Below are 25,348 nucleotides of genomic sequence, written 5' to 3' on the forward strand. Positions count from 1 at the left end.
TCCTCAACTCTGCTCTATCCACATGGAAGGTCAAATAGGGGCTCTTGTGAGACAAGGCCGCCAATTCGGACATCCGCCTTGCAGATGACAAGGCCAACAACATGACCACCTTCCAAGTGAGAAATTTAAATTCAACCGTTTGAAAAGGTTCAAACCAGTGAGACTTCAGGAACCGTAACACCACGTTAAGGTCGCAAGGTGCCACTGGGGGCACAAAAGGAGGCTGGATGTGCAGTACTCCCTTTACAAAAGTCTGGACTTCTGGGAGAGAAGCCAATTCCTTCTGAAAGAAAATAGATAGGGCCGAAATCTGTACCTTAATGGAGCCTAATTTTAGGCCCATATCCACTCCTGTCTGTAGAAAGTGGAGAAAACGGCCCAGATGTAAATCTTCCGTAGGAGCATTCTTGGCTTCACACCAAGAAACATACTTCCTCCAGATACGGTGATAATGTTTTGCCGTCACCTCCTTCCTAGCCTTTATCAGAGTAGGGATGACTCCCTCTGGAATATCTTTCCCAGCTAGGATTCGGCGTTCAACCGCCATGCCGTCAAACGTAACCGCGGTAAGTCTTGGAACATGCAGGGCCCCTGTTGTAACAGGTCCTCCCTGAGAGGAAGAGGCCATGGTTCTTCTGTGAGCATCTCCTGAAGATCTGAATACCAGGCCCTTCGAGGACAATCTGGAACAATGAGTATTGTTTTCACCCTTTTTTGTCTTATGATTCTCAATATTTTTGAGATGAGAGGAAGAGGAGGGAACACATAGACCGACTGAAACACCCACGGTGTCACCGGGGCGTCTACTGCTACTGCCTGAGGGTCCCTTGACCTGGCACAATACCTCTGAATCTTCTTGTTGAGGCGTGATGCCATCATGTCTATTTGAGGAAGTCCCCAAAGACTTGTTATCTCTGCAAAAACTTCTTGATGAAGTCCCCACTCTCCTGGATGGAGATCGTGTCTGCTGAGGAAATCTGCTTCCCAGTTGTCCACTCCCGGAATGAAGACTGCTGACAGAGCGCTTACGTGATTTTCCACCCAGCGAAGAATCCTGGTGGCTTCCGCCATTGCCACTCTGCTCCTTGTCCCGCCTTGGCGGTTTACATGAGCCACGGCTGTGACGTTGTCTGATTGAATCAGAACCGGTAGGTCGCGAAGAAGATTCTCCGCTTGTCATAGACTGTTGTATATGGCCCTTAATTCTAGAATGTTGATGTGTAGACAAGCCTCCTGGCTCGACCATAGTCCCTGAAAATTTCTTCCTTGTGTGACTGCTCCCCATCCTCGGAGGCTTGCGTCCGTGGTCACCAGAACCCAGTCCTGAATGCCGAACCTGCGACCCTCTAGAAGGTGAGCACTTTGCAGCCACCACAGGAGAGACACCCTGGCCCTGGGGGACAGGCCTATTTTCTGATGAATTTGAAGATGGGACCCGGACCACTTGTCCAGAAGGTCCCACTGAAACGTCCTCGCATGAACCCTGCTGAAGGGGATCGCCTCGTAGGTTGCCACCATTTTTCCCATTACTCGAGTGCATTGATGAACTCTGTTCGGTTTTAACAGGTCTCTGACCATGTTCTGGAGTTCCTGTGCTTTTTCCATCGGGAGAAAAACCCTCTTTTGTTCTGTGTCTAGAATCATGCCTAAGAACGATAGCCGAGTTGTTGGAACCAACTGTGACTTTGGTAGATTTAGAATCCAGCCATGCTGCTGGAGCACTCTCAGGGAGAATGACACGGTTTTCAGCAACTGATCTCTCGATCTCGCTTTTCTCAGGAGATCCTCCAAGTATGGGATAATTGTGACTCCCTGCCTGCGCAGGAGCACCATCATTTCCGCCATTACCTTGGTGAAAATCCTCGGGCCGTGGTAAGCCCAAACGGCAACGTCTGAAACTGGTAATGACAGCCCTGTTCAGAGAATCTCAGGTACGCCTGATGAGGGGGATATATGGGGACATGAAGGTATGCATCCTTTATGTCCAGTGACACCATAAAATCCCCCCCTTCCAGGCTGGAGATAACTGCCCAGAGTGATTCCATCTTGAATTTGAACTTTTGCAAGTACAGGTTTAGGGATTTTAGATTTAGAATGGGTCTGACCGAGCCATCCGGTTTCGGAACCACAAAAAGGGTTGAATAGTACCCCTTCCCCTGTTGAACTAGGGGAACCTTGACAATCACTTGCTGTTGACACAGCTTTTGAATTGCAGCTAAAACTATCTCCCTTTCTTGGGGAGAAGCTGGTAAAGCCAATTTGAAAAATCGGCGCAGAGGCACCTCTTCGAATTCCATCTTGTAGCCCTGAGATACAATTTCCATCACCCAAGGATCCATGTCTGACTGAACCCAGACGTGGCTGAAGAGTCGAAGACGTGCCCCCACCGGCGCGGACTCCCTCAGTGGAGCCCCAGCGTCATGCTGTGGATTTAGTAGAAGCCGGGGAGGACTTCTGCTCCTGGGAACTAGCCGTGGCAGGCATTCTTTTCCCTTTACCCTTACCTCTGGCGAGGAAGGAAGAGCCCCGACCTCTTCTGGATTTATGCGACCGAAAGGACTGCATCTGATATTGTGGTGTTTTCTTTTGCTGTGGGGGAACATAAGGCAAAAAAGTAGATTTACCCGCGGTAGCTGTGGAAACCAGGTCCGCGAGACCTTCCCCAAATAACACCTCACCCTTGTAAGGCAAAACTTCCATATGTCTCTTTGAGTCGGCATCACCCGTCCATTGGCGGGTCCACAGGGCTCGCCTAGCAGAAATCGCCATGGCGTTGGCTCTTGAACCTAGTAGCCCAACGTCTCTCTGAGCGTCTCTCATATATAAGACTGCGTCTTTAATGTGACCTAAGGTCAATAAAATGGTATCCCTATCTAGGGTATCAATGTCAGCTGACAAGGTATCTGTCCAAGCTGCTACCGCACTACAAACCCAAGCTGATGCTATTGCCGGTCTGAGCAAAGCACCCGTATGTGAATAAATTGATTTTAAGGTAGTTTCCTGTCTGCGATCAGCAGGATCCTTGAGGGCCGCAGTGTCTGGAGACGGTAGCGCCACCTTCTTGGACAAGCGCGTTAAAGCCTTGTCCACCCTGGGCGAGGATTCCCACCGTACCCTGTCCTGTGCAGGGAAAGGATACGCCATAAGAATCCTCTTGGGAATCTGCAGTTTTTTGTCTGGAGTTTCCCAAGCTTTTTCAAATAACTCGTTCAGCTCATGAGATGGGGGAAAGGTTACCTCAGATTTCTTTTCCTTAAACATGCATACCCTCGTGTCAGGGACAGAGGGGTCATCTGTGATATGTAAAATATCTTTTATTGCAATAATCATATAATGAATACTTTTGGCCACCCTTGGGTGTAACCTTGCATCATCGTAGTCGACACTGGAGTCAGAATCCGTGTCGGTATCAGTGTCTGCTACTTGGGACAGGGGACGTTTTTGAGACCCTGAAGGGCCCTGTGACACAGTCAAAGCCATTGATTGACTCCCTGTTTTATCCCTGGACTCTGCTTTGTCCAATCTCTTATGTAATAAAGCCACATTTGCATTTAAAACATTCCACATATCTAACCAATTAGGTGTCGGCGTTGCCGACGGAGACACCACAATCATCTGCTCCACCTCCTCCTTAGATGAGCCTTCCGCTTCAGACATGCCGACACACACGTACCGACACTCCCACACACTCAGGGATATATCTATATGGAGACAGTCCCCCAATAAGGCCCTTTGGAGAGACAGAGAGAGAGTATGCCAGCACACACCCAGCGCCACCGGACACTGGAATAAAATCCCAGTTAGTACAGCGCTTTTATATAAATATATAAATACACTCACTGCTCCAATGAAATGTGCCCCCCCCCCCCCCTATTTTTTGCCCTCTGTAACCTTGTTCAGCAGGGGAGAGTCCGGGGAGCCAGGTTCTCTGCAGTGTGCTGTGGAGAAAATGGCGCTGGTTAGTGCTGGAGGACCAAGCCCCGCCCCCTCACCGGCGGGCTTCGGTCCCGCTCAAATTATTTATACTGGCGGGGGTTTATTAATATACTGCCTCCGCAGTATCTACTTTATATGCCAGTGTCCCTAGAGGTTTTTATTGCTGCCCAGGGCGCCCCCCCTGCGCCCTGCACCCTTACAGTGCCCGCTGTGTGTGTTTGTGTGGGAGCAATGGCTCAGAGAAGATCTGAAGTCTTCTGCCGCCTGTGAAGTCTTCTTTTCTTCTTAATACTCACCCGGCTTCTATCTTCCGGCTCTGTGAGGAGGACGGCGGCATGGCTCCGGGACGAACGGCGAGGGTGAGACCTGCGTTCCGACCCTCTGGAGCTAATGGTGTCCAGTAGCCTAAGAAGCAGAGCCTATCATTCAGGTAGGTCTGCTTCTCTCCCCTCAGTCCCACAATGCAGGGAGCCTGTTGCCAGCAGTGCTCCCTGAAAATAAAAACCTAACAAAAAGTCTTTTTCAGAGAAACTCAGGAGAGCTCCCCTGCAGTGCACCCAGTCTCCTCTGGGCGCAGGATCTAACTGAGGTCTGGAGGAGGGGCATAGAGGGAGGAGCCAGTGCACACCCATTCTAAAGTCTTTAGAGTGCCCATGTCTCCTGCGGAGCCCGACTATACTCCATGGTCCTTACGGAGTCCCCAGCATCCTTTAGGACGTAAGAGAAACAATGAGTAGCTGAGTCTGAAGGATAAAAAACTTATCTCAGTGCACGGTGGAGGTCAATTTAGGGGAGCCCAACGCGTTTCGTCCTATCTGGACTTCATCAAGGGATCCAGATAGGACGAAACGCATTGTCCTATCTGTCTTTATCCGTACAACATTAAACATTATCACCGCATATGGCGAAAATATGTTGCGTGGTGTGAGGCCAGGAAGGCCCCAACGGAGGAATTCCAGCTAGGTCGATTTCTGCACTTCCTACAGTCAGGGGTGACTATGGGCCTAAAACTGGGTTCCATTAAGGTCCAGATTTCGGCTCTGTCGATTTTCTTCCAAAAAGAACTGGCTCCACTGCCTGAAGTTCAGACATTTGTCAAGGGAGTGCTGCATATTCAGCCTCCTTTTGTGCCTCCAGTGGCACCGTGGGACCTCAACGTGGTGTTGGGTTTCCTAAAGTCACATTGGTTTGAGCCACTCAAAACCGTGGATTTAAAATATCTCACGTGGAAAGTGGTCATGCTTTTGGCCTTGGCTTCGGCAAGGCGTGTGTCAGAATTGTCGGTTTTGTCATGTAAAAGCCCCTATTTGATTTTCCATATGGATAGGGCAGAATTGAGGACTCGTCCCCAGTTTCTTCCTAAGGTGGTATCAGCTTTTCACTTGAACCAACCTATCATGGTGCCTGCGGCTACTAGGGACTTGGTGGACTCCAAGTTACTGGACGTAGTCAGGGCCTTGAAAATGTATGTTTCCAGGATGGCTGGAGTCAGGAAGACTGACTCGCTATTTATCCTGTATGCACCAAACAAGATGGGTGCTCCTGCTTCAAAGCAGACTATTGCTCGCTGGATTTGTAGCACAATTCAGCTTGCGCATTCTGTGGCTGGCCTGCCGCAGCCTAAATCTGTAAAAGCCCATTCCACGAGGAAAGTGGGCTCTTCTTGTGCGGCTGCCCGAGGGGTCTCGGCTTTACAACTTTGCCGAGCTGCTACTTGGTCAGGGGCAAACATGTTTGCAAAATTCTACAAATTTGATACCCTGGCTGAGGAGGACCTTGAGTTCTCTCATTCGGTGCTGCAGAGTCATCCGCACTCTCCCGCCCGTTTGGGAGCTTTGGTATAATCCCCATGGTCCTTACGGAGTCCCCAGCATCCACTAGGACGTCAGAGAAAATAAGATTTTACTCACCGGTAAATCTATTTCTTGTAGTCCGTAGTGGATGCTGGGCGCCCGTCCCAAGTGCGGACTGTCTGCAATACTTGTATATAGTTATTGTTAACTACAAGGGTTATTGTTGAGCCATCTTTTGAGAGGCTCTGTTGTGTTCATACTGTTAACTGGGTATATTATCACGAGTTATACGGTGTGATTGGTGTGGCTGGTATGAGTCTTACCCGGGATTCAAAATCCTTCCTTATTGTGTCAGCTCTTCCGGGCACAGTATCCTTACTGAAGTCTGGAGGAGGGTTATAGTGGGAGGAGCCAGTGCACACCAGGTAGTCCTAAATCTTTCTTAGCTGTGCCCAGTCTCCTGCGGAGCCGCTATTCCCCATGGTCCTTACGGAGTCCCCAGCATCCACTAGGACGTCAGAGAAAAGGGTGCATCCCCAGTGCGGTGCTCTGCATCCTGGGTGGCGATGAACACTTGGAGTGTTGGAGGTGGCAGAAGCGCTGCAGCTTGGGGTGAGAAACCGTTGCAACCCTTCCGCTGCTAAACTCTGCAATTAGTCAATCAAGGGGGTAGGCTCCCCTCACCACAGTGCCCCGCAGGATTAGTTAATTAAGGGGGTATGCTCCCCTCACCACAGTGCCCCACAGGCCTTGTTGTTTAAGGGCGTAGGATCCCCTCACTCTATAATGTGAATTTTGGCTCATACCATGTGCTATAACGTGAATTTCGGCTCATACCATGTGCTATAACGTGAATTTCGGCTCACGCCGTGTGCTATAATGTGAATTTCGGCTTATTCTGAGTGCTATAATGTGAATTTCGGTTCATACTGTGTGCTATAATGTGATTTCGGCTCATACCGTGTGCTATCATATGAATTTCGCCTCATACCGTGTGCTATAATGTGAATTTCGGATCATACCGTGTGCTATAATGTGAAAGGGGCACCAGTACTAGATAGTATAAGGTGTCCTACGACACTGAAGGACACGCCCCCTTTTGAGTGACCATGCCCCCTTTTCCGGAGCATAATTGCTACCTTCACTATTTAATTCCCCCTTCAAAAATTCCACTTCAACCACTGCACCTACATACATACACACCCTTACATCCTTATATACAGTGACACCGGTGGCGTGTGCACATACTTTCCTCTTATGGTTTTTTTTTTTTTTGGGGGGGGGGGGAGGCGCGCCATTATTGATCTTGCCCTGGGCTCCAAAAACCCTAGTTACGCCTCTGATGGACATGCTATTGTCTATATAATAATCAAGGGCAGTTCTATGGGGATAAACATTAACTAAGGCACTACTATAGATCAGTAAGTAAACTAGGGCACTATTTTGGGGCTTACATTAACCAACTCTTGCAGAGTGGTCAGGGCCGGTTCCGGGGCTTCTTGCGCCCCGGGCGGCATTAGGGGGCGTGGCTTCATACAGGGGGCGTGGTCAGTTACGCCCCCTGTACTGTAGTAGGATGTACGATGCGCGATGACGTCATCGCGCACCGCACAGCAAAGGTCCTCTCCACGAAGGAAAACTAGACGCTAAGCGTCTAGTTCTCTTCGTGGAGAGGACCTTTGCTGTGCGGTGCGCGATGACGTCAACGTGCACCGCACATCATTACAGTTAAGATCCTCTCCAGGAAGGGAAACTAGACGCGTAGCGTCTAGTTTCCCTTCACAGCGGGCAGCCCACGAAGGGAAACTAGACACGTAGCGTCTAGCTTCCCTTCACAGGGCAGCGGGGGGGCACCACAGCAGCAGCGGATCTTGCCATGGTGCGGCGCCCTCCGGAAGGCGGCGCCTCGGGCAAAAATCCTGCTTGCCCGTGGCAAGATCCGCTACTGAGAGAGGAGTCTCTCTGGAATCACTTCAAAATGGGCCCCACAAATTTCTGGCTACGCCCCTTGACTGCCAGTTACGGGTACATGTTTCAAATGGTACACAAAATAATCATGAAACTGAAAATGTAGCATACAGTCATCTCAAGAATGAATGGACAAATCTGTGAAACCTGTGATACTCCTCGGCAAAGCTGGCAACTACTAATCTGAAACACATACATGCTGCAATATTGCACCTAACAGTATTTACAAACGTCAGTTATATCTATTTTGTAATGTCTATGTAGCAGCTACGGATAAGAGCATAAAACAGACACTTCCTTGTACGGTTCCTGGTTACACTGCACAATATGTTCCGGGAGCAAACGTTTTGTTTACACTTTTCCCCCCTACGTCACACATCGCTCAGACCTGACTCTGGACTGGCAGCGAGGCGAGCAGCTGTACACCCCCTGCGCATGTGCACTGGCACTCGGCAGTTTCCGCTGAGAGACTCGGCAATTTACGGGACTCTCTATCTGCAGTAGTTGAGCAGTGTGTCTGTCAGCATTAGCTGCTGCTGCACAGACAGAAAGGCTGTTGCCTGAGGAGGATGGAGAATGGGGGCCACGGGTCCAGCTGTTACCCCAAATGGGCGGAGCCTGCAGCACTGCCTGCACGTGGTGGGCTTCTTGGTGAGTGGTGTGAGTGCTGCAGTGGCCTAGTTAGTGACAGCAGGTGGACTGGGATGAATGCTGTGGCGTGACGTGGGTGAGGGTTATTTTTGGGCAGGTTTGTTTGCATCATGGTGGCTGTGATTGTGTGTTACAGTATGTGTTATTGTGTGTTAGTGTTGCTATGCGATAGTGATAATGTCATATTGACTTTGCGTCTCTTCTGGCACTGTGCATTTATTATTAGTGTGTCCTACTGTATCTCAGTGCCCTGTATGTATTTTACATACTGTAAGTTACAACTTTAGATGTTGTATTTTATAACATGTAGACATAAATTAGTGAATGCAATGTATCCTGATTTCTGACCACTTTACTGGCCCCTTAATCTGGAACATATTCAAACAGGTGGCAGTCATTAGGTCGGCATGAGTTGGTAGACATACATTGGGTCAACCACGTTTGGTCGACATGGTCATTAGGTCGACATGGAAAAAGGTTGACATGAGATTTTCCCAATTGTTTTCATTTTTTTACCTTTTTCATACTTTACGATACACGTTGACTACGATTGGGAACGGTAACCTGTGCCGAGCGCAGCGAGGCACCGTGCCCGAAGCATGGCGAGCCATGTGAGGGGACACGGTGCACTAATTGGGGTTCCCGGTCAATTTACGAAGAAAACGACACCCAAAAAAGGTTAAAAAAAGGTGTGTCGACCTTTTTCCATGTCGACCTAATGACCAGGTCGACCTTATGCATGTCGATCAAACATGGACAACCCAATGTATGTCGACCTAACTCATGTCGACCTAATGAGCCACACACATTCAAACATCAGACCCTCTAAGATGACCCCATTCATCAGGGTACAACATTCTTTGCTCTTGGACTTCCCTCTTCAGAAGCACAGGTGGTGAAGGGGGAAGGGACACAGTGGGGAGAATGCAGAGAAACAGGAAGGGGGCAAGGACACAAATGGGGAATGAGGCAGAGGCACAAGTAGGAAGGCACAGGTGGCAAGAGGGGTGGGCACACAGGTAGTTAAGGTGGCAGAGAGACACAAGTGGAGAGGTAGGCAGAAGCACAGGTAGAGAAGAGGCAGAAACATATGGAGAGGGGTCAGAGACACAGGTTGGTAGGGGGTAGAGATACAGGTGGAGAGGGGCAGAGACACAGTTGTGGAGGAAGGCAGAGACACAGTTGGAGAGGGGGCAGAGATGCAGGTGGAGAGGGGGCAGAGATAGAGGTGGGGCAGAGATACAGGTGAATAGGGAGGAAGAGACACAAATGTGAAGAAAGACAGAGATGCAGGTGGAGAGGGGGCAGATATGCAGGTGGAGAGGGAGGAGGAGACATAGATGTGGAGGAAGCAGAGATACATATGTGGAGAGGAGGCAGAGATGCAGGTGGAGAGGAGGCTGAGATGCAGGTGGAGAGGGAGGAGGAGACATGGGTAATTCCAAGTTGATCGCAGCAGGAAAGTTTTTAGCAGTTGGGCAAAACCATGTGCACTGCAGGGGAGGCAGATAAAACATGTGCAGAGAGAGTTAGATTTGGGTGGGGTGTGTTCAAATTGAAATCTAAATTGCAGTGTAAAAACAAGCAGCCAGTATTTACCCTGCACAGAAATGAAATAACCCACCCAAATCTAACTCTGCAAATGTTATATCTGCCCCCCCTGCAGTGCACATGGTTTTGCCCAATTGCTAACAAACTTGCTGCTGCGATCAACTCAGAATTACCCCCATAGATGTGGAGGAAGGCAGAGATATATATGTGGAGAGGAGGCAGAGATGCAGGTGGAGAGGGAGGAGGAGACATAGATGTGAAGGAAGGCAGAGATACAGATGTGGAGAGGGAGCAGAGATGCAGGTGGAGAGGGAGGCAGAGATGCAGGTGGAGAGGGAGGCAGAGATACAGATGTGGACGGAGGCAGAGATACAGATGTGGAGAGGGAGGAAGAGATGCAGGTGGAGAGGGAAGAAGAGATACATATGTGGAGGAAGGCAGAGATACAGATGTGGAGAGGGGTCAGTGATGCAGGTGGAGAGGGAGGAAGGGACACAGATGTGGAGGAAGGCAGAGATACAGATGTGGAGGAAGGTAGAGATACATATGTGGAGAGGGAGCAGAGATGCAGGTGGAGAGGGAGGCATAGATACTGGTGGAGAGTAGCAGATGACAGGGTAGCAGCAAAAATTGTGTCAGGGGGCGGAGCATGTTCACAGGAAGAGCTGTGACCCCTGTGATAACTGCTGTATTGTGAAATTCCTGGCAACCAAGTAGTAGACCTCTGTCCTAAACGGTCAATTACTCACCACCACCACCTCACTTTCCCCAGTAATACTCTACTCACCTGCTGCCGATCCAGCTTCCAAAGTTTTGAACTTTTGACATGGTTATTGTGCCTGTGGAGCTGCGAAAGTTCCAATGGTTACAGAAGGCGAGGCTTTGTTTGGATGAGTCCAGGAGGCAGGGTTTCTGACGGGTGCGGGAGGCGGAGCTTCTGACGGGTGCGGGAGGCGAAGCTTCTGCCGGTTGCGGGAGACAGAGCGTCTGATGGGTGCGGGAGGCGGAGCTTTCGCAATAACGGGGGCAAAGCTTCTTACAGGTCCAGGAGATGGTGCGGATAGGCCAGAATCTGACATATGAGGAGGGTCTTGTGGTGACAGGAACATTTTTTACTGTCAACACTGGCAGCACTGGCTCCGGCAGATGTCAATATTCTTATCTGGCCGGCAGCTTCACTTGCGATGATTAGTAATTCCGTAGCCTGACAAATCGCAGTTGTGTAGGTATGTGCGGGCAAACATGAATTAGACTCCATGGGGTATATTTACTAAGCTCCCGATTTTGACCGAGATGGTGTTTTTTCTTCAAAGTGTCATCTCGGGAATTTACTAAACTCAAATCACGGCAGTGATGAGGGCATTCGTATTTTTGTTGAAGTCAAAGAAAAAAAATACTAATGAATACACCATCGGTCAAATACGCCTGTTATTTGATAGAACTCTGTAATTTACTAAAATTTGTATTTCACAAACACTGCCGGCAATAGCCAAACACTGCCGTGAATAAATACAAATCGTTAAAAAAAGCAGTTTTCAAATAGACCTGCTTTTTTTTACCGTGTTCTGATAGGCATGCACGGATCCGTGAGATCCGTGCATGTTTATCAGTGGTAAGGGGTGGGAAAGTGTTAAATGTAAGAAAAAAAAATGCGTGGGGTCCCCCCTCCTAAGCAAAACCAGCCTCGGGCTCTTTGAGCCGGTCCTGGTTGTCAAAATATGGGGGGGAAAAATGACAGGGGTTCCCCCATATTTCATCAACCAGCACCGGGCTCTGCGCCTGGTCCTGGTGCAAAAAATACGGGGGACAAAAAGCGTAGGGGTCCCCTGTATTTTTGGAACCAGCACCGGGCTCCACTAGCCAGGTACATATTGCCACAGCCGGGGGACACTTTTATTATGGTCCCGGCGGCCCTGGCATTACATCCCCAACTAGTCACCCCTGGCCGGGGTACCCTGGAGGAGTGGGAACCCCTTAAGGGGTCCCCCACCTCCAGCCACCCAAGGGCCAGGGGTGAAGCCCGAGGCTGTCCCCCCCCCCTCCCCCCATCCAAGGGCGGCGGATGGGGGGCTGATAGCCAAGTGTAAAAAATCAGAATATTGTTTTTTAGTAGCAGTACTACAAGTCCCAGCAAGCCTCCCCCGCAAGCTGGTACTTGGAGAACCACAAGTACCAGCATGCGGTGGAGAACCGGGCCCGCTGGTACCTGTAGTACTACTACTAAAAAATACCCAACAAAAAACAGGACACACACACTGTGACAGTAAAAGTTTATTACATACATGCACACCTCCATACATACATACTTACCTATGTTCACACGAGGCTCGGTCCTCTTCTCCATGTAGAATCCTCGGGGTACCTGTGAAAAAAATTATACTCACATAATCCAGTGTATCTTCTGTTCTTTGTATAATCCACGTACTTGGCAAAAAAACAAACCGGAAACCCGACCACGCACTGAAAGGGGTCCCATGTTTACACATGGGACCCTTTTCCCCGACTGCCAGGACCCCCCCTGACTCCTGTCAAAGAGGGTCCCTTCAGCCAATCAGGGAGCGCCACGTCGTGGCACTCTCCTGATTGGCAGTGCGCTCCTGTAGTGTCAGTGAGGCTGCACACGGCAGAGATACAATGTAGCGCCTATGCGCTCCATTGTATCCAATGGTGGGAACTTTGCAGTCAGCGGTGAGGTTACCGTATTATTTGCACCAGGACCAGGCGCAGAGCCCGGTGCTGGTTGATGAAATATGGGGGAACCCCTGTCATTTTCTTTCCCATATTTTGACAACCAGGACTGGCTCAAAGAGCCCGAGGCTGGTTTTGCTTAGGAGGGGGGACCATACGCATTTTTATTTTGGATTTTTAACACTTTATTTTTTTTTACGAAAGATGCACAATGAAGCCCTGCACGGATCTCACAGATCCGGCCGAGATTCATTGTGTTAATGTCGGCAGTGTTTTACTATTCACTCCCGTAAAACACTGCCAAAAAATACGAATGACATCGACATCGGAAAACACGAAAATGCAGAATACGACAGCATAGTAAATTAGTCGTAATAAATTCAAAAAGTTGCAATTTCACACATTCGATGTCATTCCTGTTTGAACTTTAACCTCATTCTGAAAATTACGAATTTTAGTAAATATACCCCTATGTGAGCAGAAGCAGTCGGAGCTTTGTGCATGTGCACCAGTTTTGGAATGGGCACTGTAAAGCAGCATCTGATGGCTGGCAACCATTAAATACCCGCAATTCGATGGAAAAAGTACTTCTGTTGGTTTGGAAACATTGATGGTTGCTAACCACTGGCTTCCAGTGTCCATCCCTAGTTTCAACACATTGTGCATACACATACTTTATGCAGATTTATGCATTTTGGGTATATTTGTACTGTTACGAGTCGGACGGACCTCTGCCAGACCTCGCTTTGCATAAAATGGGCATTTTAGACGGGAACTAGGGGCAACAATATGATCAGACTGAACTGTTCTGTTTTATGAGTGTGTCGCGATCTTGAGTTCTGTGCTGGTGAGTCCTGTGTACTGAGGGGGTCATTCCGAGTTGATCGCTCGCTAGCTAGTTTTAGCAGCCATGCAAATGCTATGCCGCCGCCCACTGGGGAGTGTATTTTAGCTTAGCAGAAGTGCGAACGCATGTGTAGCCGAGCTCTGCAAAAACAGTTTGTGCAGTTTCAGAGTAGCTCTGAACCTACTCAGCGCTTGCGATCACTTCAGCCTATTCGTGTCCGGATTTGACGTCATCACCCGCCCAGCGAACGCCCAGCCACGCCTGTGTTTTTTCAGACACGCCTTCGTTTTTGCAAACCCTCCCTGAAAATGGTCAGTTGACACCCAGAAACACCCCCTACCTGTCAATCTTCTTGCGACCGTCAGTGCGCTTGAAAACTTCGCTAGAACCTGTGCAATACAACATATGCCTTTGTACCCGTACGTCGCGCGTGCGCATTGCGGTGCATACGCATGCACAGAAATGCCGATTTTTAGCCGGATCGCTGCACTGCGAACAACGGCAGTTAGCGATCAACTCGGAATGATCCCCTGAGAGGGAAGGGGGGCCTGGACTGCACACCCTAGCTACTTATAGTGGGATGTGCTACCTAGCAGTGACATAGCACTACAACATAGGAACAAGAGAGCAGGTGCACCATACAACCAATAGAATTATATTAAATGTAAAAATGATACATCATATCTGAGGTTTTTGGCAAAAAGTTGGCCAATACTATGAGGCTGCCCACTGATTGCCAAGGTAACCTTGATAATATCTGATCCATCAGTATACTGCTTCCTCAGTTGATACATCACACAAATCTGTATTTTTATTTCCCCTGCTCTTATTGCACTGCTAAAAACCTTGGGAGTCTGGTGTTAAAAAAAATAAACACTTTATTTACAATATTTTTTTATCTACAGGAAAAATTTTGGATCGTGAATATGTAGCTAACGTGTGAAGAGAAACTTGTCCCTGTGAACATGAGCTGATATTTATTTAAGGCATATTCAATTGTAATTGGTATAATGTTTCTTAAGCTTTCCCAAAGTCATGTCAGGAACAGTACCTTACTAATATACAGTACTAGCTGTTAGCATAGGCTGTGTGTGGTTTACAATGAAATGATGACTGCTGCTCAGGGGTTTTGAAGGACATGGGAATTGTGACATTTACTGCAGCTTAAAGAAGGTTACATAGGAGGCAAGTACAGCTCCCAGTGGTTGTGTTCATGTCAATTATTTTTCCTATTGCATGCCATAGGTTTGACATATACTGTTGTATGACCTTACATGCATTGCTATTTTTACAGTTGCTCTTTGACACTGAAAGTAATGCTTAGACTTTAATTCATTTATTTTTGTAGGGCACATAGCCTCAAAATTAGTTGTGGTGGATAAATATGCACTAAAACAATATAATACAGACATTAGACCTATGCTTTTGTTAAAGTTTACTGGCCACACATTTATGTTGTTACCAGTTATCCGCTCCCCAACAAAGTTCTGGTGGTTGAGGGGACCAGATGCTAGGGTAAAAAAAATAAGTGGACATTTCTGCAGCGGGGTACACTGGGATTCCTCAGGGAATACATCGGGGTGTAGAGTTGGATCTTGATCCGAGGCACCAACAGGCTAAAGCTTTGACTGTTCCCAGGATGCATTGCACCGCCTCCTCTATAACCCCGCCTCCAAGCACTGGAGCTCAGTTTGTAAGTTGGTGCATGCAGAGCAGGTCACTAACAGGTAAGGCTGCGCTAGGCAGCCCTGAAAAAAGCTTTTAAGAAGACTTCAAGGGCCGCGGCACTTTTTATGTCTTTATGACATGCGGCTCCATCGCCTCCCCCAGCAGCGCTACATACTCCCGTGGCTGGGTTCCCGGGTACTTGCAGCGGAGGCGCACAAATATCTCTTTGCGAGAGGGAATTGGATTACACATCCACCCAAAAAAAAAATCATAGGGGAATATACATGGTGACATACAGTTTTTTATTAACAATAAACCTATAGCAGTATTTCTCCGCATGTAACAAACAAATTAAATTACCAGATTGGTTTGAACTGAGTAAAACAGTTCAGAAACAGCATGAATATGTGAGACCCGGGCTCCCACGGATGTTAAATGTGCTGAGTCCGCCTTCCTGGGTTCACTTGGGACGGTCCCCTCTGGCAAGTCCGCAAGTGTGTCCGCTTCCAACGCGTTTCTACCCCGGCGCTGGGGTCTTTTTCAAGGAATCGTCAATGTGTCACAATCTGGTAATTTCATTTGATCATTGCCCAGGGCGTATCCGCGACAGGCTCATGCTTCCAAAACCACTAGGCCTAAATCTAAATAATCTTGTGCCGCCCGTCAGCCTGCTTCCAAACAAGACAGCATGACGGGACGGGTCTCCTCCTGGGGGACCCCAGGGTGGGAGGCGACTTCTGCAGTTCGCCCAGGCCTGGTTAAAGACCACTTCGGACGCCTGGGTGCGAGAAGTTGTCTCTCACGGGTACGCAATCTCTTTCAAAAGACCCCTCACCAGTTTTGCACAACGGTTTTCCATGCGGATCCGTTAAAAGCGCAAGCTCTACACTTGGTTGTACAATCCCTCCTGGATACAGGAGTGGTAGTGCCGGTACCTCTGTCTCAGAGAGGCAGGGGATACTATTCAACCCTGTTTCTAGTTCTGAAGCCAAATGGGTCCTTTCGGCCTATACTCAACCTGAAATCATTGAACAAGTTTGTGAGAGTATCCAAATTCTGTATGTAAACTCTACGCTCTATAGTGCTGGCCGTGGAACCCAAAGACTATATGGTATCCCTGGACATACAGGATGCTTACCTGCACATACCTATTGCCATGTCGCATTAGCAATATCTGTGGTTTGCTATTGGCAACCTACATTATCAATTCCAGGCACTGCCTTTTGGATCTTCACCAAGGTCATGGCCATGATGACGGCTCTTCGCCGCCGTCAGGGAATCAGGATCCTGTCGTATCTGGATGACTTGCTGACCCTGGCGAACTCCCAAGAGGTTCTTCTCAGTCATCTGGAACTGACGGTCCAATTCCTACAAGCCCACGGGTGGCTTATCAACTGGAAAAAGTCCTCGCTGGTCTCTGCTCGGAGCATGGTGCACCAGGGGGCACTACTGGACACACACAGCCAACGATTGTTTTTGTCTCCAGAGAAAGTAGGACAGGATCAGATATTTCCTCTTTCTCTAACGTCCTTGAGGATGCTGGGACTCCGTAAGGACCATGGGGAATAGACGGGCTCCGCAGGAGATAGGGCACTTTAAGAAAGCTTTGGACTCTGGGTGTGCACTGGCTCCTCCCTCTATGCCTCTCCTCCAGACCTCAGTTTTACCTCCCCCAGCAGCGCTACATACTCCCGTGGCTGGGTTCCCGGGTACTTGCAGCGGAGGCGCACAAATATCTCTTTGCGAGAGGGAATTGGATTACACATCCACCCAAAAAAAAAATCATAGGGGAATATACATGGTGACATACAGTTTTTTATTAACAATAACCCTATAGCAGTATTTCTCCACATGTAACAAACAAATTAAATTACCAGATTGGTTTGAACTGAGTAAAACAGAGCAGGATGGGTGCACTGCAGAGAGCTCTCCTGAGTTCTCTGCGTAGAAGCATTTTTGTTTGGATTTTTTTCTACTTTTTTACAGGGAACACTGCTGGCAACAGGCTCCCTGCATCGAGGGACTGAGGAGAGAGGGGCAGACCTTCTTGTCTAAGATAGGCTCTGCTTCCTCGGACACCATTAGCTCCAGAGGGGGTGAACACAGGTTCTTATTGGGCGTCCACCCCCAGAGCCGCGCCACCGTTCTCCTCACAGAGCCAGAAGAACCGAAGTCAGAAGACGTCAGGCGGCAGAAGCCTTCAGCTTCACTGAGGTAACGCACAGCACTGCAGCTGTGCGTCATTGCTCCCATACACCTCACATACTCCGGTCACTGTAAGGGTGCAGGGCGCAGGGGGGGGCGCCCTGGGCAGCAATATAACACTTCTATTATGGCAAAAGACAATATACATGTACAGGTGGGCACTGTACATGTATATAAAAGAGCCCCCGCCATATTTTAGTAAGTTTGAGCGGGACAGAAGCCCGCCGCCAAGGGGGCGGGGCTTCTCCCTCAGCACTCACCAGCGCCATTTTCTCTCCACAGCACCGCTGAGAGGAAGCACCCCGGACTCTCCCCTGCTTACACACGGTGAAGGGGTGTTTAAAAGAGAGGGGGGGGCACATAATTGGCGGATAACATATTATACAGCGCGGCTGGGGGAAAAACATTTTGTGTTGGTCTCCAGGGTCATTGCGCTGGGGTGTGTGCTGGCATACTCTCTCTCTGTCTCTCCAAAGGGCCTTGAAGGGGATACTGTCTTCAGAAAAGAGGTTCCATGTGTGTGTGAAGTGTGTCGGTACGCGTGTGTCGACATGTTTGACGAGGAAGGCTCGCTTAATGTGGATGGGGAGTGCTTGAATGTCATGTCTCCGTCGGCAACACCGACACCGGAATGGGTGGATATGCTGAATGTCTTGAATGCAAATGTCAATCTATTGCATAAAAGGTTAGACAAGGCTGAAGCTAGGGATCAGTCAGGTAGCCAGTCCATGCCTGTCCCTGTTGCACCAGGCCCTTCGGGGTCTCAGAAGCGCACCATATCCCAGATCGATGACACAGATACCGACACGGATACTGACTCTAGTGTCGACTATGTAGATGCAAAATTACAGCCGAGGGTGGCAAAAGGTATTCGGTACATGATTATTGCCATTAAAGAGGTTTTGCATATTACTGAGGAACCCCCTGTCCCTGACACGAGGGTACACATGTATAAAGGGAAAAAGCATGAAGTCACCTTTCCGTCCTCATTTGAACTGAGTGAATTGTGCGAAAAGGCTTGGGAATCTCCGGATAGGAGACCACAAGTTCCCAAAAGGATTCTTATGGCGTATCCTTTTCCACAAACGGATAGGATACGATGGGAATCTTCGCCTAAAGTGGACAAGGCGCTGACACGCTTGTCCAAAAAGGTGGCACTGCCTTCTCAGGATACGGCTTCCCTCAAGGATCCTGCTGATCGCAGGCAGGAAATTACCATGAAGCACATTTACACTCATTCAGGTACTATTGTTAGACCGGCTATGGCGTTGGCCTGGGTTTGTAGTGCGGTTGTGGCATGGGCAGATTCCTTATCTACGGAGATTGACACCTTAGATAGGGATGCCATTCAAATGACCATAGAGCATATCAGAGATGCTGCCTTGTATATGAGAGATGCTCAGAGAGACATTTGTTTATTAAGCTCCAGAATAAATGCTATGTCTATTTCTCTAACGTCCTAGTGGATGCTGGGGACTCCGTAAGGACCATGGGGAATAGACGGGCTCCGCAGGAGACATGGGCACTTTAAGAAAGAATTTAGATTCTGGTGTGCTCTGGCTCCTCCCTCTATGTCCCTCCTCCAGACCTCAGTTTGAATTTGTGCCCGGACGAGCTGGGTGCTTTTCAGTGAGCTCTCCTGAGCTTGCTGTGAGAAAGTATTTTGTTAGGTTTTTTATTTTCAGGGAGCTCTGCTGGCAACAGACTCCCTGCATCGTGGGACAGAGGGGAGAGAAGCAGCCCTACTCTCTGAAGATAGGTCCTGCTTCTTAGGCTACTGGACACCATTAGCTCCAGAGGGATCGTACACAGGATCTCACCCTCGTCGTCCGATCCCAGAGCCGCGCCGCCGTCCCCCTCGCAGAGCCGGAAGACAGAAGCCGGGTGAGCATGAGAAGCAAGAAGACTTCGAAATCGGCGGCAGAAGACTCCGGTCTTCACTGAGGTAACGCACAGCACTGCAGCTGTGCGCCATTGCTCCCACACACCTCACATACTCCGGTCACTGTAAGGGTGCAGGGCGCAGGGGGGGGGGCGCCCTGGGCAGCATTTGGACCTCTTTTTGGCAAAAGTGAACATATATACAGTTGGGCACTGTATATATGTATGTGCCCCCGCCAAGAAAATACATATTTGAGCGGGACAGAAACCCGCCGTCGAGGGGGCGGGGCTTCTTCCTCAGCACTCACCAGCGCCATTTTTTCTCCACAGCTCCGCTGAGAGACCCTGCTTTGCGACCAACCGGTTCTGATTCAGTCAGACAACATCACCGCTGTGGCTCATGTAAACCGACAAGGCGGCACAAGGAGCAGGGTGGCGATGGCGGAAGCCACCAGAATTCTTTGCTGGGCGGAGAATCACGTAAGCGCACTGTCAGCAGTGTTCATCCCGGGAGTGGACAACTGGGAAGCAGACTTCCTCAGCAGGCACGACCTCCACCCGAAGAAGTCTTCACGCAGATTGCAAGTCGGTGGGGACTGCCACAGGTGGACATGATGGCATCCCGCCTCAACAAAAAGCTACAGCGGTATTGCGCCAGGTCAAGAGACCCTCAGGCGATAGCTGTGGACGCACTGGTGACACCGTGGGTGTTCCAGTCGGTCTATGTATTTCCTCCTCTTCCTCTCATACCCAAGGTGCTGAGAATCATAAGAAAAAGAGGAGTGAGAACAATACTCATTGTTCCGGATTGGCCAAGAAGGACTTGGTATCCAGATCTGCAAGAAATGCTCACAGAGGACCCGTGGCCTCTGCCTCTAAGAAAAGATTTGTTGCAGCAGGGGCCCTGTGTGTTCCAAGAATTACCGCGGCTGCGATTGACGGCATGGCGGTTGAACGCTGGATCCTAGCAGAGAAAGGCATTCCGGATGTGGTCATTCCTACGCTGATAAAGGCTAGGAAGGACGTGACAGCTCAACATTATCACCGTATATGGCGAAAATATGTTGCTTGGTGTGAGGCCAGGAATGCCCCTATGGAGGAATTCCAGCTGGGCCGTTTCCTTCACTTCCTACAGTCAGGAGTGACTTTGGGCCTTAAATTGGGTTCCATTAAGGTCCAGATTTCGGCCCTATCCATTTTCTTTCAAAAAGAGCTGGCTTCTCTACCTGAAGTTCAGACGTTTGTAAAGGGAGTGCTGCATATTCAGCCCCCTTTTGTGCCTCCAGTGGCACCTTGGGATCTTAATGTGGTGTTGAGTTTCCTGAAATCCCACTGGTTTGAACCACTCAAAACGGTGGAATTGAAATATCTCACGTGGAAGGTGGTCATGCTACCAGCCTTGGCTTCGGCTAGGCGTGTGTCAGAATTGGCGGCTTTGTCACATAAAAGCCCCTATCTGGTTTTCCATGCGGATAGAGCAGAATTGAGGACCCGTCCACAATTCCTGCCGAAAGTGGTTTCATCTTTTCATATAAACCAACCTATTGTGGTGCCTGTGGCTACTACTGACTTGGAGGATTCCGAGTTGCTTGATGTGGTCAGGGCTTTGAAGGTTTATGTAGCCAGAACGGCTAGGGTCAGGAAAACAGAGTCTTTGTTTATCCTGTATGCTTCCAACAAGCTTTGTGCTCCTGCTTCAAAGCAAACTATTGCTCGCTGGATCTGTAACACGATTCAGCAGGCTCATTCTGCGGCTGGATTGCCGCTGCCAAAATCAGTTAAGGCCCATTCCACTAGGAAGGTGGGCTCTTCTTGGGCGGCTGCCCGAGGGGTCTCGGCATTACAGCTGTGCCGAGCGGCTACTTGGTCAGGTTCAAACACTTTTGCAAAGTTCTATAAGTTTGATACCCTGGCTGAGGAGGACCTTGTGTTTGCTCAATCGGTGCTGCAGAGTCATCCGCACTCTCCCGCCCGTTTGGGAGCTTTGGTATAATCCCCATGGTCCTTACGGAGTCCCCAGCATCCACTAGGACGTTAGAGAAAATAAGATTTTACTTACCGGTAAATCTATTTCTCGTAGTCCGTAGTGGATGCTGGGCGCCCGTCCCAAGTGCGGACTTCTTCTGCAATGCTTGTATATAGTTATTGCTTAAATAAGGGTTATGTTATGGTTGCATCAGGGTTGAACTGATGCTCTGTTGTTGTTCATACTGTTAACTGGGTAAGTTTATCACAAGTTATATGGTGTGATTGGTGTGGGTGGTATGTATCTTGCCCTGGATTATCAAAATCCTTTCCTTGTACTGTCAGCTCTTCCGGGCACAGTTTCTCTAACTGAGGTCTGGAGGAGGGACATAGAGGGAGGAGCCAGAGCACACCAGAATCTAAATTCTTTCTTAAAGTGCCCATGTCTCCTGCTGAGCCCGTCTATTCCCCATGGTCCTTACGGAGTCCCCAGCATCCACTACGGACTACGAGAAATAGATTTACCGGTAAGTAAAATCTTATTTTCTGCTAGGCGGCTCTTGTGGACCCGACAGTGGACGGGAGACGCCGATTCAAAGCGGCATATGGAGTCCTTGCCTTACAAAGGGGAGGAGTTGTATGGAGACGGCCTCTCGGACCTTGTCTCTACTGCTACGGCTGGTAAGTCGAATTTCTTACCTTATGTCCCCCCGCAGCATACAAAAAAGGCACCTCATTATCAAATGCAGTCCTTTCGTTCCTTTGTTGCCAGAGGGAAAGGCAGGGGAAAGAAGCTGCACACAGCTAGTTCCCAAGAGCAGAAGTCCTCCCCTGCGTCTGCAAAGTCCACCGCATGACGATGGGGCTTCCCGGGGGGAGGCAGATCTAGTGGGGGCTCGTCTTCGGTTTTTCAGCCATGTCTGGGTTCACTCGCAGGTGGATCCCTGGGCATTAGAGAGTGTTTCTCAAGGATACAGGCTGGAATTCGAAGACTTGCCTCCTCGCCGGTTTTTCAAGTCGGCTCTGCCGGCTTCCCCGTCAGAGAGGGAGCTAGTGTTGGCAGCAATCCAAAAATTGTATATTCAACAGGTGATTGTCACAGTTCCTCATCTCCAGCAAGGAGAGGGATATTACTCAACCCTGTTTGTGGTCCCGAAACTGGACGGTTCGGTCAGACCCATTTTAAACCTAAAATCTCTGAACCTGTACTTGAAGAGGTTCAAGTTCAAAATGGAATCACTCAGGGCGGTCATCGCCAGCCTGGAGGGGTGGGATTGGATGGTGTCCCTGGACATAAAGGATGCTTACCTTCATGTTCCGGTATTCCACCCTCATCAGGCGTTCCTGAGATTTGCAGTGCAGGACTGTCACTACCAATTTCAGACGTTGCTGTTTGGGCTTTCCACGGCCCGAGAATTTTCACCAAGGTAATGGCGGAAATGACAGCGTGTCTCTGTCCATGAAGACGTTGCAGTTACACGGATGGATTCTCAATATACCGAAGTTCCAGCTAGTCCCGACAACGCGTATAACTTTTTTGGGCCTGATTCTAGACACAGACCAGAAAAAGGTTTTTCTTCCAGTCGAAAAGGTTCAGGAGCTAATAGCCCTGGTCAGGAACCTATTAAAACCAAAACAGGTTTTAGTGCATCATTGCACGCGGGTCCTGGGGAAGATGGTGGCTTCATACGAGGCCATCCCTTTCGGCAGGTTCCATGCGAGGACTTTTCAATGGGACCTCTTGGACAAGTGGTCCGGGTCCCATTTACAAATGCATCGAAGGATCACCCTGTCTCCCAGGACCAGGGTATCTCTCCTGTGGTGGCTGCACAGTGCTCACCTACTTGAGGGTCGCAGGTTCGGCATTCAGGACTGGGTCCTGGTGACCACGGACGCAAGCCTCCGAGGCTGGGGAGCAGTCACACTGGGAAGAAATTTCCAAGGTCTCTGGTCAAATCTAGAGACTTGTCTCCACATCAACGTCCTGGAGTTGAGGGCCATATACAACGCCCTGCATCAAGCGGAGGAATTGCTTCGGGAAAAACCGGTTCTGATTCAGTCAGACAATGTCACGGCAGTGGCTCATATAAACCGCCAAGGCGGAACGAGGAGCAGAGTGGCCATGGCAGAAGCGACCAGGATTCTACGCTGGGCGGAAGGCCATGTAAGCGCGCTATCAGCAGTGTTCATCCCGTGGGTGGACAACTGGGAGGCGGACTTCCTCAGCAGGCACGACCTGCATCCGGGAGAGTGGGGACTTCATCAAGAAGTCTTCGCACAGATCACGGGTCGGTGGGGACTGCCTCAAATAGACATGATGGCATCCCGTCTCAACAAAAAGCTAAAGCGGTATTGCGCCAGGTCAAGGGACCCTCAGGCGGTAGCGGTGGACGCTCTGGTGACACCATGGGTGTTCAGATCGGTCTATGTGTTTCCTCCTCTTCCTCTCATACCCAAAGTGTTGAGAATAATAAGAATAAGCAGGGTCAGAACAATCCTCATTGTTCCAGATTGGCCACCGAGGACTTGGTATCCGGAGCTGCAAGAGTTGCTCACAGAAGATCCGTGGCCTCTTCCTCTAAGGCAGGACCTGCTGCGGCAGGGGCCCTGTCTGTTCCAAGACTTATCGCGGCTGCGTTTGACGGCATGGCGGTTGAACGCCGGATCCTAGCGGAAAAAGGGATTCCGGAGGAGGTCATTCCTACCCTGATCAAGGCTAGGAAAGACGTGACGTTAAAACATTATGGCGAAAATATGTTTCTTGTGTGAGGCCAGAGCTGCTCCTACGGAGGAGTTCCATTTGGGCCGTCTACTTCACTTCCTTCAAACAGGAGTGACTTTGGGCCTAAAATTAGGGTCCATAAAGGTCCAAATTTCGGCCTTATCCATTTTCTTTCAAAGAGAATTAGCCTCTCTTCCTGAAGTACAGACTTTTGTGAAGGGTATGCTGCATATTCAGCCTCCCTTTGTCCCTCCGGTGGCGCCTTGGGATCTTAACGTGGTGTTACGTTTCCTCAAGTCACCTTGGTTTGAACCACTCAAAACTGTGGAGTTGAAATACCTCACGTGGAAAGTGGTCATGTTGTTGGCATTGGCTTCGGCAAGACGTGTTTCAGAATTGGTGGCTTTATCACATAAAAATCCATACTTGGTTTTTCACGTAGATAGGGCAGAGTTAAGGACTCGTCCTCACTTTCTGCCAAAAGTGGTCTCATCTTTTCATGTGAACCAACCTATTGTCGTGCCTGTGGCTACACGGGACTTGGAGGATTCCGAGTCCCTGGATGTGGTCAGGGCTTTGAAGATTTATGTGACCAGAACGGCTAGAATCAGGGAGACTGAAGCTCTGTTTGTTCTGTATGCGGCCAACAAGGTTGGCGCTCCTGCTTTAAAGCAGACTATTGCTCGCTGGATCTGTAATACGATTCAGCAGGCGCATTCTACGGCAGGTTTGCCATTGCCTAAATCGGTTAAGGCCCATTCCACTAGGAAAGTGGGCTCTTCTTGGGCGGCTGCCCGAGGGGTCTCGGCATTGCAATTGTTCCAAGCTGCTACTTGGTCGGGTTCAAACACCTTTGCAAAGTTCTACAAGTTTGATACCCTGGCTGAGGAGGACCTCATGTTTGCTCAATCGGTGCTGCAGAGTCATCCGCACTCTCCCGCCCGTTTGGGAGCTTTGGTATAATCCCCATGGTCCTTACGGAGTCCCAGCATCCTCAAGGACGTTAGAGAAAATAATAATAATAATATAATAATAATAATTTTATTTATATAGCGCTCTTTCTCCAATAGGACTCAAGGCGCTTAACAGATACATAGCATAATATAGTACAGAAAATAATGAAGTACATTTTCATAAAATACAGAAGCATGAAGATACTAAAATGGACACTATGGAAATGCTTTAGTAAACAGAAAAGTCTTGAGTCTACTTTTGAAGGATTCTATAGTTGGGGCCTCTCGCACTGTGCGGGGAAGTGAGTTCCATAGAGTCGGAGCCGCATGACTAAAAGCTCGACCCCCAGATGAATTACGGTAGATTCTAGGTACTGCTAAAAGTCCTTCATCTACAGATCGCAGTAATCGAGTGGGGCAGTATGGGGTCAGAAGCTGTTTCAGGTACCTTGGGCCTTGGTCATGTAATGCTTTGAAACTCAGTAAGCCAATCTTGAAGATGATTCGCCATCTTACAGGC

General features: G+C 49.3%; 1 protein-coding gene across 1 annotated transcript in view; it reads left to right on the forward strand.

Moving 5' to 3' along the window:
- Positions 1-8,134: 8,134 nt before the first annotated feature.
- MFSD9 (major facilitator superfamily domain containing 9) overlaps positions 8,135-25,348 on the forward strand; it is a 76,351-nt gene continuing 59,137 nt past the window's right edge. Inside the window, exon 1 of the mRNA XM_063953425.1 lies at positions 8,135-8,348. Within this exon, the coding sequence (XP_063809495.1) occupies positions 8,274-8,348 (75 nt within the window). The 5' untranslated portion in view covers positions 8,135-8,273. The remainder of the gene's footprint in view (positions 8,349-25,348) is intronic.

Source organism: Pseudophryne corroboree, chromosome 2 (genome assembly GCF_028390025.1).
Source record: "Pseudophryne corroboree isolate aPseCor3 chromosome 2, aPseCor3.hap2, whole genome shotgun sequence".
Classification (NCBI taxonomy): Eukaryota; Metazoa; Chordata; class Amphibia; order Anura; family Myobatrachidae; genus Pseudophryne; species Pseudophryne corroboree.